Source organism: Coregonus clupeaformis, unplaced genomic scaffold (assembly GCF_020615455.1).
Source record: "Coregonus clupeaformis isolate EN_2021a unplaced genomic scaffold, ASM2061545v1 scaf0050, whole genome shotgun sequence".
In the NCBI taxonomy this organism is placed as follows: Eukaryota; Metazoa; Chordata; class Actinopteri; order Salmoniformes; family Salmonidae; genus Coregonus; species Coregonus clupeaformis.
In genome coordinates, this window is record NW_025533505.1 from 349029 (window position 1) to 367867 (window position 18839).

An 18839-nucleotide genomic window follows, 5' to 3' on the forward strand; every position below is an offset into this window, starting at 1 on the left:
TGATTACTGTACTGTAGTTACTAAGACAGGCTCTGATTACTGTACTGTAGTTACTAAGACAGGCTCTGATTACTGTACTGTAGTTACTAAGACAGGCTCTGATTACTGTACTGTAGTTACTAAGACAGGCTCTGATTACTGTACTGTAGTTACTAAGACAGGCTCTGATTACTGTACTGTAGTTACTAAGACAGGCTCTGATTACTGTACTGTAGTTACTAAGACAGGCTCTGATTACTGTACTGTAGTTACTAAGACAGGCTCTGATTACTGTACTGTAGTTACTAAGACAGGCTCTGATTACTGTACTGTAGTTACTAAGACAGGCTCTGATTACTGTACTGTAGTTACTAAGACAGGCTCTGATTACTGTACTGTAGTTACTAAGACAGGCTCTGATTACTGTACTGTAGTTACTAAGACAGGCTCTGATTACTGTACTGTAGTTACTAAGACAGGCTCTGATTACTGTACTGTAGTTACTAAGACAGGCTCTGATTACTGTACTGTAGTTACTAAGACAGGCTCTGATTACTGTACTGTAGTTACTAAGACAGGCTCTGATTACTGTACTGTAGTTACTAAGACAGGCTCTGATTACTGTACTGTAGTTACTAAGACAGGCTCTGATTACTGTACTGTAGTTACTAAGACAGGCTCTGATTACTGTACTGTAGTTACTAAGACAGGCTCTGATTACTGTACTGTAGTTACTAAGACAGGCTCTGATTACTGTACTGTAGTTACTAAGACAGGCTCTGATTACTGTACTGTAGTTACTAAGACAGGCTCTGATTACTGTACTGTAGTTACTAAGACAGGCTCTGATTACTGTACTGTAGTTACTAAGACAGGCTCTGATTACTGTACTGTAGTTACTAAGACAGGCTCTGATTACTGTACTGTAGTTACTAAGACAGGCTCTGATTACTGTACTGTAGTTACTAAGACAGGCTCTGATTACTGTACTGTAGTTACTAAGACAGGCTCTGATTACTGTACTGTAGTTACTAAGACAGGCTCTGATTACTGTACTGTAGTTACTAAGACAGGCTCTGATTACTGTACTGTAGTTACTAAGACAGGCTCTGATTACTGTACTGTAGTTACTAAGACAGGCTCTGATTACTGTACTGTAGTTACTAAGACAGGCTCTGATTACTGTACTGTAGTTACTAAGACAGGCTCTGATTACTGTACTGTAGTTACTAAGACAGGCTCTGATTACTGTACTGTAGTTACTAAGACAGGCTCTGATTACTGTACTGTAGTTACTAAGACAGGCTCTGATTACTGTACTGTAGTTACTAAGACAGGCTCTGATTACTGTACTGTAGTTACTAAGACAGGCTCTGATTACTGTACTGTAGTTACTAAGACAGGCTCTGATTACTGTACTGTAGTTACTAAGACAGGCTCTGATTACTGTACTGTAGTTACTAAGACAGGCTCTGATTACTGTACTGTAGTTACTAAGACAGGCTCTGATTACTGTACTGTAGTTACTAAGACAGGCTCTGATTACTGTACTGTAGTCACTAAGACAGGCTCTGATTACTGTACTGTAGTTACTAAGACAGGCTCTGATTACTGTACTGTAGTTACTAAGACAGGCTCTGATTACTGTACTGTAGTTACTAAGACAGGCTCTGATTACTGTACTGTAGTTACTAAGACAGGCTCTGATTACTGTACTGTAGTCACTAAGACAGGCTCGGATTACTGTACTGTAGTCACTAAGACAGGCTCTGATTACTGTACTGTAGTTACTAAGACAGGCTCTGATTACTGTACTGTAGTTACTAAGACAGGCTCTGATTACTGTACTGTAGTTACTAAGACAGGCTCTGATTACTGTACTGTAGATACTAAGACAGGCTCTGATTACTGTACTGTAGTTACTAAGACAGGCTCTGATTACTGTACTGTAGATACTAAGACAGGCTCTGATTACTGTACTGTAGTTACTAAGACAGGCTCTGATTACTGTACTGTAGTTACTAAGACAGGCTCTGATTACTGTACTGTAGTTACTAAGACAGGCTCTGATTACTGTACTGTAGTTACTCACTAAGACAGGCTCTGATTACTGTACTGTAGTTACTAAGACAGGCTCTGATTACTGTACTGTAGTTACTAAGACAGGCTCTGATTACTGTACTGTAGTTACTAAGACAGGCTCTGATTACTGTACTGTAGTTACTAAGACAGGCTCTGATTACTGTACTGTAGTTACTAAGACAGGCTCTGATTACTGTACTGTAGTTACTAAGACAGGCTCTGATTACTGTACTGTAGTTACTAAGACAGGCTCTGATTACTGTACTGTAGTTACTAAGACAGGCTCTGATTACTGTACTGTAGTTACTAAGACAGGCTCTGATTACTGTACTGTAGTTACTAAGACATGCTCTGATTACTGTACTGTAGTTACTAAGACAGGCTCTGATTACTGTACTGTAGTTACTAAGACAGGCTCTGATTACTGTACTGTAGTTACTGTACTCAGACAGTGACTCTACTGTAGTGTTAACATACTGTAACTGTACTCACACTGAGTCCTCTGGCGAAGACAGGCTCTGTTAGGAACTCAGAAAGCATCCTCAGAACTGCAGCTCCCTGGAGGACAAGAGTACAGGATTTGAGAAAGAGAAAAAACATACTCACATTGGATTTTAATTTTGTATTACAAGGGCCCAAAGTTTTGTCTAATTAGATCAGGAAATATTCTGGGACCTATTTCCTACTACACCAGAGAGAAGGCATCATCACTGAGCTCCCAGCTTGTGTTCCACAAGGAGATACTTCAGACCTCCCTCTCTACCGGTCCCTGTTGTGTATGTGGTCTAGAACAGAGGAAAACCTTGCTAATCTTGTTAACTGTGTTAGAACGTTCTCAACAAACACTTTATTCAGACCCGGTAGCTATTACTCTTTCCAAAGTCAAGACAGACCTTAATTGACTGATAGGACAGAGAGCAGAAACTGCCATCCATCGAGTAAGCCTTCCATGGTCATCGTCCCAGTCCTTTACTGCCCAACAAGCTACACAATACTGAACACTGATGTAGCAACTATTGAATCTGAAACAGGGGATTTACTATCAGAACCCAAATTAATCAATCAAAGATTCTCCCGTTTCTATAAGAACAGCTCTGATTGTAAATCCACACCAAGACAGACCCGTTTCTATAAGAACAGCTCTGATTGTAAATAAACCAAGACAGACCCGTTTCTATAAGAACAGCTGATTGTAAATAAACCAAGACAGACCCGTTTCTATAAGAACAGCTCTGATTGTAAATAAACCAAGACAGACCCGTTTCTATAAGAACAGCTGATTGTAAATAAACCAAGACAGACCCGTTTCTATAAGAACAGCTCTAATTGTAAATAAACCAAGACAGACCCGTTTCTATAAGAACAGCTCTGATTGTAAATAAACCAAGACAGACCCGTTTCTATAAGAACAGCTCTGATTGTAAATAAACCAAGGCAGACCCGTTTCTATAAGAACAGCTCTGATTGTAAATAAACCAAGACAGACCCGTTTCTATAAGAACAGCTCTGATTGTAAATAAACCAAGGCAGACCCGTTTCTATAAGAACAGCTCTGATTGTAAATAAACCAAGACAGACCCGTTTCTATAAGAACAGCTCTGATTGTAAATCCACACCAAGGCAGACCCGTTTCTATAAGAACAGCTCTGATTGTAAATAAACCAAGACAGACCCGTTTCTATAAGAACAGCTCTGATTGTAAATCCACACCAAGACAGACCCGTTTCTATAAGAACAGCTGATTGTAAATAAACCAAGACAGACCCGTTTCTATAAGAACAGCTCTGATTGTAAATAAACCAAGACAGACCCGTTTCTATAAGAACAGCTCTGATTGTAAATCCACACCAAGGCAGACCCGTTTCTATAAGAACAGCTCTGATTGTAAATAAACCAAGACAGACCCGTTTCTATAAGAACAGCTGATTGTAAATAAACCAAGACAGACCCGTTTCTATAAGAACAGCTGATTGTAAATCCACACCAAGGCAGACCCGTTTCTATAAGAACAGCTGATTGGAAATAAACCAAGACAGACCCGTTTCTATAAGAACAGCTGATTGTAAATAAACCAAGACAGACCCGTTTCTATAAGAACAGCTGATTGTAAATAAACCAAGACAGACCCGTTTCTATAAGAACAGCTCTGATTGTAAATCCACACCAAGACAGACCCGTTTCTATAAGAACAGCTCTGATTGTAAATAAACCAAGACAGACCCGTTTCTATAAGAACAGCTGATTGGAAATAAACCAAGACAGACCCGTTTCTATAAGAACAGCTGATTGTAAATAAACCAAGACAGACCCGTTTCTATAAGAACAGCTGATTGTAAATAAACCAAGACAGACCCGTTTCTATAAGAACAGCTGATTGTAAATAAACCAAGACAGACCCGTTTCTATAAGAACAGCTGATTGTAAATAAACCAAGACAGACCCGTTTCTATAAGAACAGCTCTGATTGTAAATAAACCAAGACAGACGCGTTTCTATAAGAACAGCTGATTGTAAATAAACCAAGACAGACCCGTTTCTATAAGAACAGCTCTGATTGTAAATAAACCAAGACAGACCCGTTTCTATAAGAACAGCTGATTGGAAATAAACCAAGACAGACCCGTTTCTATAAGAACAGCTCTGATTGTAAATAAACCAAGACAGACCCGTTTCTATAAGAACAGCTGATTGTAAATAAACCAAGACAGACCCGTTTCTATAAGAACAGCTGATTGTAAATAAACCAAGACAGACCCGTTTCTATAAGAACAGCTGATTGTAAATAAACCAAGACAGACCCGTTTCTATAAGAACAGCTGATTGTAAATAAACCAAGACAGACCCGTTTCTATAAGAACAGCTCTGATTGTAAATAAACCAAGACAGACCCGTTTCTATAAGAACAGCTCTGATTGTAAATAAACCAAGACAGACCCGTTTCTATAAGAACAGCTGATTGGAAATAAACCAAGACAGACCCGTTTCTATAAGAACAGCTGATTGGAAATAAACCAAGACAGACCCGTTTCTATAAGAACAGCTGATTGTAAATAAACCAAGACAGACCCGTTTCTATAAGAACAGCTGATTGTAAATAAACCAAGACAGACCCGTTTCTATAAGAACAGCTGATTGTAAATAAACCAAGACAGACCCGTTTCTATAAGAACAGCTGATTGTAAATAAACCAAGACAGACCCGTTTCTATAAGAACAGCTCTGATTGTAAATAAACCAAGACAGACCCGTTTCTATAAGAACAGCTCTGATTGTAAATAAACCAAGACAGACCCATTTCTATAAGAACAGCTCTGATTGTAAATAAACCAAGACAGACCCGTTTCTATAAGAACAGCTCTGATTGTAAATAAACCAAGACAGACCCGTTTCTATAAGAACAGCTCTGATTGTAAATAAACCAAGACAGACCCGTTTCTATAAGAACAGCTCTGATTGTAAATAAACCAAGACAGACCGGTTTCTATAAGAACAGCTCTGATTGTAAATAAACCAAGACAGACCCGTTTCTATAAGAACAGCTCTGATTGTAAATAAACCAAGACAGACCCGTTTCTATAAGAACAGCTCTGATTGTAAATAAACCAAGACAGACCCGTTTCTATAAGAACAGCTGATTGTAAATAAACCAAGACAGACCCGTTTCTATAAGAACAGCTGATTGTAAATAAACCAAGACAGACCCGTTTCTATAAGAACAGCTCTGATTGTAAATAAACCAAGACAGACCCGTTTCTATAAGAACAGCTGATTGTAAATAAACCAAGACAGATCCGTTTCTATAAGAACAGCTCTGATTGTAAATAAACCAAGACAGACCCGTTTCTATAAGAACAGCTCTGATTGTAAATAAACCAAGACAGACCCGTTTCTATAAGAACAGCTCTGATTGTAAATAAACCAAGGCAGACCCGTTTCTATAAGAACAGCTCTGATTGTAAATAAACCAAGACAGACCCGTTTCTATAAGAACAGCTCTGATTGTAAATAAACCAAGGCAGACCCGTTTCTATAAGAACAGCTCTGATTGTAAATAAACCAAGACAGACCCGTTTCTATAAGAACAGCTCTGATTGTAAATCCACACCAAGACAGACCCGTTTCTATAAGAACAGCTGATTGTAAATAAACCAAGACAGACCCGTTTCTATAAGAACAGCTCTGATTGTAAATAAACCAAGACAGACCCGTTTCTATAAGAACAGCTCTGATTGTAAATCCACACCAAGGCAGACCCGTTTCTATAAGAACAGCTCTGATTGTAAATAAACCAAGACAGACCAGTTTCTATAAGAACAGCTGATTGTAAATAAACCAAGACAGACCCGTTTCTATAAGAACAGCTGATTGTAAATCCACACCAAGGCAGACCCGTTTCTATAAGAACAGCTGATTGGAAATAAACCAAGACAGACCCGTTTCTATAAGAACAGCTGATTGTAAATAAACCAAGACAGACCCGTTTCTATAAGAACAGCTGATTGTAAATAAACCAAGACAGACCCGTTTCTATAAGAACAGCTCTGATTGTAAATCCACACCAAGACAGACCCGTTTCTATAAGAACAGCTCTGATTGTAAATAAACCAAGACAGACCCGTTTCTATAAGAACAGCTGATTGGAAATAAACCAAGACAGACCCGTTTCTATGAGAACAGCTGATTGTAAATAAACCAAGACAGACCCGTTTCTATAAGAACAGCTGATTGTAAATAAACCAAGACAGACCCGTTTCTATAAGAACAGCTGATTGTAAATAAACCAAGACAGACCCGTTTCTATAAGAACAGCTGATTGTAAATAAACCAAGACAGACCCGTTTCTATAAGAACAGCTCTGATTGTAAATAAACCAAGACAGACGCGTTTCTATAAGAACAACTGATTGTAAATAAACCAAGACAGACCCGTTTCTATAAGAACAGCTCTGATTGTAAATAAACCAAGACAGACCCGTTTCTATAAGAACAGCTGATTGGAAATAAACCAAGACAGACCCGTTTCTATAAGAACAGCTGATTGTAAATAAACCAAGACAGACCCGTTTCTATAAGAACAGCTGATTGTAAATAAACCAAGACAGACCCGTTTCTATAAGAACAGCTGATTGTAAATAAACCAAGACAGACCCGTTTCTATAAGAACAGCTGATTGTAAATAAACCAAGACAGACCCGTTTCTATAAGAACAGCTCTGATTGTAAATAAACCAAGACAGACGCCGTTTCTATAAGAACAGCTGATTGTAAATAAACCAAGACAGACCCGTTTCTATAAGAACAGCTCTGATTGTAAATAAACCAAGACAGACCCGTTTCTATAAGAACAGCTGATTGGAAATAAACCAAGACAGACCCGTTTCTATAAGAACAGCTCTGATTGTAAATAAACCAAGACAGACCCGTTTCTATAAGAACAGCTGATTGTAAATAAACCAAGACAGACCTGTTTCTATAAGAACAGCTGATTGTAAATAAACCAAGACAGACCCGTTTCTATAAGAACAGCTGATTGTAAATAAACCAAGACAGACCCGTTTCTATAAGAACAGCTGATTGTAAATAAACCAAGACAGACCCGTTTCTATAAGAACAGCTCTGATTGTAAATAAACCAAGACAGACCCGTTTCTATAAGAACAGCTCTGATTGTAAATAAACCAAGACAGACCCGTTTCTATAAGAACAGCTGATTGGAAATAAACCAAGACAGACCCGTTTCTATAAGAACAGCTGATTGGAAATAAACCAAGACAGACCCGTTTCTATAAGAACAGCTGATTGTAAATAAACCAAGACAGACCCGTTTCTATAAGAACAGCTGATTGTAAATAAACCAAGACAGAACCGTTTCTATAAGAACAGCTGATTGTAAATAAACCAAGACAGACCCGTTTCTATAAGAACAGCTGATTGTAAATAAACCAAGACAGACCCGTTTCTATAAGAACAGCTCTGATTGTAAATAAACCAAGACAGACCCGTTTCTATAAGAACAGCTCTGATTGTAAATAAACCAAGACAGACCCGTTTCTATAAGAACAGCTCTGATTGTAAATAAACCAAGACAGACCCGTTTCTATAAGAACAGCTCTGATTGTAAATAAACCAAGACAGACCCGTTTCTATAAGAACAGCTCTGATTGTAAATAAACCAAGACAGACCCGTTTCTATAAGAACAGCTCTGATTGTAAATAAACCAAGACAGACCCGTTTCTATAAGAACAGCTCTGATTGTAAATAAACCAAGACAGACCCGTTTCTATAAGAACAGCTGATTGTAAATAAACCAAGACAGACCCGTTTCTATAAGAACAGCTCTGATTGTAAATAAACCAAGACAGACCCGTTTCTATAAGAACAGCTCTGATTGTAAATAAACCAAGACAGACCCGTTTCTATAAGAACAGCTCTGATTGTAAATAAACCAAGACAGACCCGTTTCTATAAGAACAGCTCTGATTGTAAATAAACCAAGGCAGACCCGTTTCTATAAGAACGGCTGATTGTAAATAAACCAAGACAGACCCGTTTCTATAAGAACAGCTGATTGTAAATAAACCAAGACAGACCCGTTTCTATAAGAACAGCTGATTGTAAATAAACCAAGACAGACCCGTTTCTATAAGAACAGCTCTGATTGTAAATAAACCAAGACAGACCCGTTTCTATAAGAACAGCTGATTGTAAATAAACCAAGACAGATCCGTTTCTATAAGAACAGCTCTGATTGTAAATAAACCAAGACAGACCCGTTTCTATAAGAACAGCTCTGATTGTAAATAAACCAAGACAGACCCGTTTCTATAAGAACAGCTCTGATTGTAAATAAACCAAGGCAGACCCGTTTCTATAAGAACAGCTCTGATTGTAAATAAACCAAGACAGACCCGTTTCTATAAGAACAGCTCTGATTGTAAATAAACCAAGGCAGACCCGTTTCTATAAGAACAGCTCTGATTGTAAATAAACCAAGACAGACCCGTTTCTATAAGAACAGCTCTGATTGTAAATCCACACCAAGGCAGACCCGTTTCTATAAGAACAGCTCTGATTGTAAATAAACCAAGACAGACCCGTTTCTATAAGAACAGCTCTGATTGTAAATCCACACCAAGACAGACCCGTTTCTATAAGAACAGCTGATTGTAAATAAACCAAGACAGACCCGTTTCTATAAGAACAGCTCTGATTGTAAATAAACCAAGACAGACCCGTTTCTATAAGAACAGCTCTGATTGTAAATCCACACCAAGGCAGACCCGTTTCTATAAGAACAGCTCTGATTGTAAATAAACCAAGACAGACCAGTTTCTATAAGAACAGCTGATTGTAAATAAACCAAGACAGACCCGTTTCTATAAGAACAGCTGATTGTAAATCCACACCAAGGCAGACCCGTTTCTATAAGAACAGCTGATTGGAAATAAACCAAGACAGACCCGTTTCTATAAGAACAGCTGATTGTAAATAAACCAAGACAGACCCGTTTCTATAAGAACAGCTGATTGTAAATAAACCAAGACAGACCCGTTTCTATAAGAACAGCTCTGATTGTAAATCCACACCAAGACAGACCCGTTTCTATAAGAACAGCTCTGATTGTAAATAAACCAAGACAGACCCGTTTCTATAAGAACAGCTGATTGGAAATAAACCAAGACAGACCCGTTTCTATGAGAACAGCTGATTGTAAATAAACCAAGACAGACCCGTTTCTATAAGAACAGCTGATTGTAAATAAACCAAGACAGACCCGTTTCTATAAGAACAGCTGATTGTAAATAAACCAAGACAGACCCGTTTCTATAAGAACAGCTGATTGTAAATAAACCAAGACAGACCCGTTTCTATAAGAACAGCTCTGATTGTAAATAAACCAAGACAGACGCGTTTCTATAAGAACAGCTGATTGTAAATAAACCAAGACAGACCCGTTTCTATAAGAACAGCTCTGATTGTAAATAAACCAAGACAGACCCGTTTCTATAAGAACAGCTGATTGGAAATAAACCAAGACAGACCCGTTTCTATAAGAACAGCTCTGATTGTAAATAAACCAAGACAGACCCGTTTCTATAAGAACAGCTGATTGTAAATAAACCAAGACAGACCCGTTTCTATAAGAACAGCTGATTGTAAATAAACCAAGACAGACCCGTTTCTATAAGAACAGCTGATTGTAAATAAACCAAGACAGACCCGTTTCTATAAGAACAGCTGATTGTAAATAAACCAAGACAGACCCGTTTCTATAAGAACAGCTGATTGTAAATAAACCAAGACAGACCCGTTTCTATAAGAACAGCTCTGATTGTAAATAAACCAAGACAGACCCGTTTCTATAAGAACAGCTGATTGGAAATAAACCAAGACAGACCCGTTTCTATAAGAACAGCTGATTGGAAATAAACCAAGACAGACCCGTTTCTATAAGAACAGCTGATTGTAAATAAACCAAGACAGACCCGTTTCTATAAGAACAGCTGATTGTAAATAAACCAAGACAGACCCGTTTCTATAAGAACAGCTGATTGTAAATAAACCAAGACAGACCCGTTTCTATAAGAACAGCTGATTGTAAATAAACAAAGACAGACCCGTTTCTATAAGAACAGCTCTGATTGTAAATAAACCAAGACAGACCCGTTTCTATAAGAACAGCTCTGATTGTAAATAAACCAAGACAGACCCGTTTCTATAAGAACAGCTCTGATTGTAAATAAACCAAGACAGACCCGTTTCTATAAGAACAGCTCTGATTGTAAATAAACCAAGACAGACCCGTTTCTATAAGAACAGCTCTGATTGTAAATAAACCAAGACAGACCCGTTTCTATAAGAACAGCTCTGATTGTAAATAAACCAAGACAGACCCGTTTCTATAAGAACAGCTCTGATTGTAAATAAACCAAGACAGACCTGTTTCTATAAGAACAGCTCTGATTGTAAATAAACCAAGACAGACCCGTTTCTATAAGAACAGCTGATTGTAAATAAACCAAGACAGACCCGTTTCTATAAGAACAGCTCTGATTGTAAATAAACCAAGACAGACCCGTTTCTATAAGAACAGCTCTGATTGTAAATAAACCAAGACAGACCCGTTTCTATAAGAACAGCTCTGATTGTAAATAAACCAAGACAGACCCGTTTCTATAAGAACAGCTCTGATTGTAAATAAACCAAGGCAGACCCGTTTCTATAAGAACAGCTGATTGTAAATAAACCAAGACAGACCCGTTTCTATAAGAACAGCTGATTGTAAATAAACCAAGACAGACCCGTTTCTATAAGAACAGCTGATTGTAAATAAACCAAGACAGACCCGTTTCTATAAGAACAGCTCTGATTGTAAATAAACCAAGACAGACCCATTTCTATAAGAACAGCTCTGATTGTAAATAAACCAAGACAGACCTGTTTCTATAAGAACAGCTGATTGTAAATAAACCAAGACAGACCCGTTTCTATAAGAACAGCTCTGATTGTAAATAAACCAAGACAGACCCGTTTCTATAAGAACAGCTGATTGTAAATAAACCAAGACAGACCCGTTTCTATAAGAACAGCTGATTGTAAATCCACACCAAGGCAGACCCGTTTCTATAAGAACAGCTGATTGGAAATAAACCAAGACTGACCCGTTTCTATAAGAACAGCTGATTGTAAATAAACCAAGACAGACCCGTTTCTATAAGAACAGCTGATTGTAAATAAACCAAGACAGACCCGTTTCTATAAGAACAGCTCTGATTGTAAATCCACACCAAGACAGACCCGTTTCTATAAGAACAGCTCTGATTGTAAATAAACCAAGACAGACCCGTTTCTATAAGAACAGCTGATTGGAAATAAACCAAGACAGACCCGTTTCTATAAGAACAGCTGATTGTAAATAAACCAAGACAGACCCGTTTCTATAAGAACAGCTGATTGTAAATAAACCAAGACAGACCCGTTTCTATAAGAACAGCTGATTGTAAATAAACCAAGACAGACCCGTTTCTATAAGAACAGCTCTGATTGTAAATAAACCAAGACAGACCCGTTTCTATAAGAACAGCTGATTGGAAATAAACCAAGACAGACCCGTTTCTATAAGAACAGCTCTGATTGTAAATAAACCAAGACAGACCCGTTTCTATGAGAACAGCTGATTGTAAATAAACCAAGACAGACCCGTTTCTATAAGAACAGCTGATTGTAAATAAACCAAGACAGACCCGTTTCTATAAGAACAGCTGATTGGAAATAAACCAAGACTGACCCGTTTCTATAAGAACAGCTGATTGTAAATAAACCAAGACAGACCCGTTTCTATAAGAACAGCTGATTGTAAATAAACCAAGACAGACCCGTTTCTATAAGAACAGCTCTGATTGTAAATCCACACCAAGACAGACCCGTTTCTATAAGAACAGCTCTGATTGTAAATAAACCAAGACAGACCCGTTTCTATAAGAACAGCTGATTGGAAATAAACCAAGACAGACCCGTTTCTATAAGAACAGCTGATTGTAAATAAACCAAGACAGACCCGTTTCTATAAGAACAGCTCTGATTGTAAATAAACCAAGACAGACGCGTTTCTATAAGAACAGCTGATTGTAAATAAACCAAGACAGACCCGTTTCTATAAGAACAGCTCTGATTGTAAATAAACCAAGACAGACCCGTTTCTATAAGAACAGCTGATTGGAAATAAACCAAGACAGACCCGTTTCTATAAGAACAGCTCTGATTGTAAATAAACCAAGACAGACCCGCTTTTATGAGAACAGCTGATTGTAAATAAACCAAGACAGACCCGTTTCTATAAGAACAGCTGATTGTAAATAAACCAAGACAGACCCGTTTCTATAAGAACAGCTGATTGTAAATAAACCAAGACAGACCCGTTTCTATAAGAACAGCTGATTGTAAATAAACCAAGACAGACCCGTTTCTATAAGAACAGCTGATTGTAAATAAACCAAGACAGACCCGTTTCTATAAGAACAGCTCTGATTGTAAATAAACCAAGACAGACCCGTTTCTATAAGAACAGCTGATTGGAAATAAACCAAGACAGACCCGTTTCTATAAGAACAGCTGATTGGAAATAAACCAAGACAGACCCGTTTCTATAAGAACAGCTGATTGTAAATAAACCAAGACAGACCCGTTTCTATAAGAACAGCTGATTGTAAATAAACCAAGACAGACCCGTTTCTATAAGAACAGCTGATTGTAAATAAACCAAGACAGACCCGTTTCTATAAGAACAGCTGATTGTAAATAAACCAAGACAGACCTGTTTCTATAAGAACAGCTCTGATTGTAAATAAACCAAGACAGACCCGTTTCTATAAGAAAAGCTCTGATTGTAAATAAACCAAGACAGACCCGTTTCTATAAGAACAGCTCTGATTGTAAATAAACCAAGACAGACCCGTTTCTATAAGAACAGCTCTGATTGTAAATAAACCAAGACAGACCCGTTTCTATAAGAACAGCTCTGATTGTAAATAAACCAAGACAGACCCGTTTCTATAAGAACAGCTCTGATTGTAAATAAACCAAGACAGACCCGTTTCTATAAGAACAGCTGATTGTAAATAAACCAAGACAGACCCGTTTCTATAAGAACAGCTCTGATTGTAAATAAACCAAGACAGACCCGTTTCTATAAGAACAGCTCTGATTGTAAATAAACCAAGACAGACCCGTTTCTATAAGAACAGCTCTGATTGTAAATAAACCAAGACAGACCCGTTTCTATAAGAACAGCTCTGATTGTAAATAAACCAAGACAGACCCGTTTCTATAAGAACAGCTGATTGTAAATAAACCAAGACAGACCCATTTCTATAAGAACAGCTCTGATTGTAAATAAACCAAGACAGACCCGTTTCTATAAGAACAGCTCTGATTGTAAATAAACCAAGACAGACCCGTTTCTATAAGAACAGCTCTGATTGTAAATAAACCAAGACAGACCCGTTTCTATAAGAACAGCTCTGATTGTAAATAAACCAAGACAGACCCGTTTCTATAAGAACAGCTGATTGTAAATAAACCAAGACAGACCCGTTTCTATAAGAACAGCTGATTGTAAATCCACACCAAGGCAGACCCGTTTCTATAAGAACAGCTGATTGGAAATAAACCAAGACAGACCCGTTTCTATAAGAACAGCTGATTGTAAATAAACCAAGACAGACCCGTTTCTATAAGAACAGCTGATTGTAAATAAACCAAGACAGACCCGTTTCTATAAGAACAGCTCTGATTGTAAATCCACACCAAGACAGACCCGTTTCTATAAGAACAGCTCTGATTGTAAATAAACCAAGACAGACCCGTTTCAATAAGAACAGCTGATTGGAAATAAACCAAGACAGACCCGTTTCTATAAGAACAGCTGATTGTAAATAAACCAAGACAGACCCGTTTCTATAAGAACAGCTGATTGTAAATAAACCAAGACAGACCCGTTTCTATAAGAACAGCTGATTGTAAATAAACCAAGACAGACCCGTTTCTATAAGAACAGCTGATTGTAAATAAACCAAGACAGACCCGTTTCTATAAGAACAGCTCTGATTGTAAATAAACCAAGACAGACGCGTTTCTATAAGAACAGCTGATTGTAAATAAACCAAGACAGACCCGTTTCTATAAGAACAGCTCTGATTGTAAATAAACCAAGACAGACCCGTTTCTATAAGAACAGCTGATTGGAAATAAACCAAGACAGACCCGTTTCTATAAGAACAGCTCTGATTGTAAATAAACCAAGACAGACCCGTTTCTATAAGAACAGCTGATTGTAAATAAACCAAGACAGACCCGTTTCTATAAGAACAGCTGATTGTAAATAAACCAAGACAGACCCGTTTCTATAAGAACAGCTGATTGTAAATAAATCAAGACAGACCCGTTTCTATAAGAACAGCTGATTGTAAATAAACCAAGACAGACCCGTTTCTATAAGAACAGCTGATTGTAAATAAACCAAGACAGACCCGTTTCTATAAGAACAGCTCTGATTGTAAATAAACCAAGACAGACCCGTTTCTATAAGAACAGCTGATTGGAAATAAACCAAGACAGACCCGTTTCTATAAGAACAGCTGATTGGAAATAAACCAAGACAGACCCGTTTCTATAAGAACAGCTGATTGTAAATAAACCAAGACAGACCCGTTTCTATAAGAACAGCTGATTGTAAATAAACCAAGACAGACCCGTTTCTATAAGAACAGCTGATTGTAAATAAACCAAGACAGACCCGTTTCTATAAGAACAGCTCTGATTGTAAATAAACCAAGACAGACCCGTTTCTATAAGAACAGCTCTGATTGTAAATAAACCAAGACAGACCCGTTTCTATAAGAACAGCTCTGATTGTAAATAAACCAAGACAGACCCGTTTCTATAAGAACAGCTCTGATTGTAAATAAACCAAGACAGACCCGTTTCTATAAGAACAGCTCTGATTGTAAATAAACCAAGACAGACCCGTTTCTATAAGAACAGCTCTGATTGTAAATAAACCAAGACAGACCCGTTTCTATAAGAACAGCTCTGATTGTAAATAAACCAAGACAGACCCGTTTCTATAAGAACAGCTGATTGTAAATAAACCAAGACAGACCCGTTTCTATAAGAACAGCTCTGATTGTAAATAAACCAAGACAGACCCGTTTCTATAAGAACAGCTCTGATTGTAAATAAACCAAGACAGACCCGTTTCTATAAGAACAGCTCTGATTGTAAATAAACCAAGACAGACCCGTTTCTATAAGAACAGCTCTGATTGTAAATAAACCAAGACAGACCCGTTTCTATAAGAACAGCTGATTGTAAATAAACCAAGACAGACCCGTTTCTATAAGAACAGCTCTGATTGTAAATAAACCAAGACAGACCCGTTTCTATAAGAACAGCTCTGATTGTAAATAAACCAAGACAGACCCGTTTCTATAAGAACAGCTCTGATTGTAAATAAACCAAGACAGACCCGTTTCTATAAGAACAGCTCTGATTGTAAATAAACCAAGGCAGACCCGTTTCTATAAGAACAGCTGATTGTAAATAAACCAAGACAGACCCGTTTCTATAAGAACAGCTGATTGTAAATAAACCAAGACAGACCCGTTTCTATAAGAACAGCTGATTGTAAATAAACCAAGACAGACCCGTTTCTATAAGAACAGCTCTGATTGTAAATAAACCAAGACAGACCCGTTTCTATAAGAACAGCTGATTGTAAATAAACCAAGACAGACCCGTTTCTATAAGAACAGCTCTGATTGTAAATAAACCAAGACAGACCCGTTTCTATAAGAACAGCTCTGATTGTAAATAAACCAAGACAGACCCGTTTCTATAAGAACAGCTCTGATTGTAAATAAACCAATGCAGACCCGTTTCTATAAGAACAGCTCTGATTGTAAATAAACCAAGACAGACCCGTTTCTATAAGAACAGCTCTGATTGTAAATAAACCAAGGCAGACCCGTTTCTATAAGAACAGCTCTGATTGTAAATAAACCAAGACAGACCCGTTTCTATAAGAACAGCTCTGATTGTAAATCCACACCAAGGCAGACCCGTTTCTATAAGAACAGCTCTGATTGTAAATAAACCAAGACAGACCCGTTTCTATAAGAACAGCTCTGATTGTAAATCCACACCAAGACAGACCCGTTTCTATAAGAACAGCTGATTGTAAATAAACCAAGACAGACCCGTTTCTATAAGAACAGCTGATTGTAAATAAACCAAGACAGACCCGTTTCTATAAGAACAGCTCTGATTGTAAATAAACCAAGACAGACCCGTTTCTATAAGAACAGCTCTGATTGTAAATAAACCAAGACAGACCCGTTTCTATAAGAACAGCTCTGATTGTAAATAAACCAAGACAGACCCGTTTCTATAAGAACAGCTCTGATTGTAAATAAACCAAGGCAGACCCGTTTCTATAAGAACAGCTGATTGTAAATAAACCAAGACAGACCTGTTTCTATAAGAACAGCTGATTGTAAATAAACCAAGACAGACCCGTTTCTATAAGAACAGCTGATTGTAAATAAACCAAGACAGACCCGTTTCTATAAGAACAGCTCTGATTGTAAATAAACCAAGACAGACCCGTTTCTATAAGAACAGCTGATTGTAAATAAACCAAGACAGACCCGTTTCTATAAGAACAGCTCTGATTGTAAATAAACCAAGACAGACCCGTTTCTATAAGAACAGCTCTGATTGTAAATAAACCAAGACAGACCCGTTTCTATAAGAACAGCTCTGATTGTAAATAAACCAAGGCAGACCCGTTTCTATAAGAACAGCTCTGATTGTAAATAAACCAAGACAGACCCGTTTCTATAAGAACAGCTCTGATTGTAAATAAACCAAGGCAGACCCGTTTCTATAAGAACAGCTCTGATTGTAAATAAACCAAGACAGACCCGTTTCTATAAGAACAGCTCTGATTGTAAATCCACACCAAGGCAGACCCGTTTCTATAAGAACAGCTCTGATTGTAAATAAACCAAGACAGACCCGTTTCTATAAGAACAGCTCTGATTGTAAATCCACACCAAGACAGACCCGTTTCTATAAGAACAGCTGATTGTAAATAAACCAAGACAGACCCGTTTCTATAAGAACAGCTCTGATTGTAAATAAACCAAGACAGACCCGTTTCTATAAGAACAGCTCTGATTGTAAATCCACACCAAGGCAGACCCGTTTCTATAAGAACAGCTCTGATTGTAAATAAAGCAAGACAGACCCGTTTCTATAAGAACAGCTGATTGTAAATAAACCAAGACAGACCCGTTTCTATAAGAACAGCTGATTGTAAATCCACACCAAGGCAGACCCGTTTCTATAAGAACAGCTGATTGGAAATAAACCAAGACAGACCCGTTTCTATAAGAACAGCTGATTGTAAATAAACCAAGACAGACCCGTTTCTATAAGAACAGCTGATTGTAAATAAACTAAGACAGACCCGTTTCTATAAGAACAGCTCTGATTGTAAATCCACACCAAGACAGACCCGTTTCTATAAGAACAGCTCTGATTGTAAATAAACCAAGACAGACCCGTTTCTATAAGAACAGCTGATTGTAAATAAACCAAGACAGACCCGTTTCTATAAGAACAGCTGATTGTAAATAAACCAAGACAGACCCGTTTCTATAAGAACAGCTGATTGTAAATAAACCAAGACAGACCCGTTTCTATAAGAACAGCTGATTGTAAATAAACCAAGACAGACCCGTTTCTATAAGAACAGCTGATTGTAAATAAACCAAGACAGACCCGTTTCTATAAGAACAGCTCTGATTGTAAATAAACCAAGACAGACGCGTTTCTATAAGAACAGCTGATTGTAAATAAACCAAGACAGACCCGTTTCTATAAGAACAGCTCTGATTGTAAATAAACCAAGACAGACCCGTTTCTATAAGAACAGCTGATTGAAATAAACCAAGACAGACCCGTTTCTATAAGAACAGCTCTGATTGTAAATAAACCAAGACAGACCCGTTTCTATAAGAACAGCTGATTGTAAATAAACCAAGACAGACCCGTTTCTATAAGAACAGCTGATTGTAAATAAACCAAGACAGACCCGTTTCTATAAGAACAGCTGATTGTAAATAAACCAAGACAGACCCGTTTCTATAAGAACAGCTGATTGTAAATAAACCAAGACAGACCCGTTTCTATAAGAACAGCTGATTGTAAATAAACCA

General features: G+C 37.8%; 1 protein-coding gene across 2 annotated transcripts in view; it reads right to left on the reverse strand.

Annotated features, from left to right (window-relative positions):
* The window catches only part of LOC121555638 (aminopeptidase N), a 152475-nt gene that overhangs the window by 36702 nt on the left and 96934 nt on the right, over positions 1-18839 (reverse strand). For both annotated transcript variants that reach the window (XM_041869465.2, XM_041869464.2), the window contains exon 9: positions 2554-2619. In XM_041869465.2, the coding sequence (XP_041725399.1) occupies positions 2554-2619 (66 nt within the window). The remainder of the gene's footprint in view (positions 1-2553; positions 2620-18839) is intronic.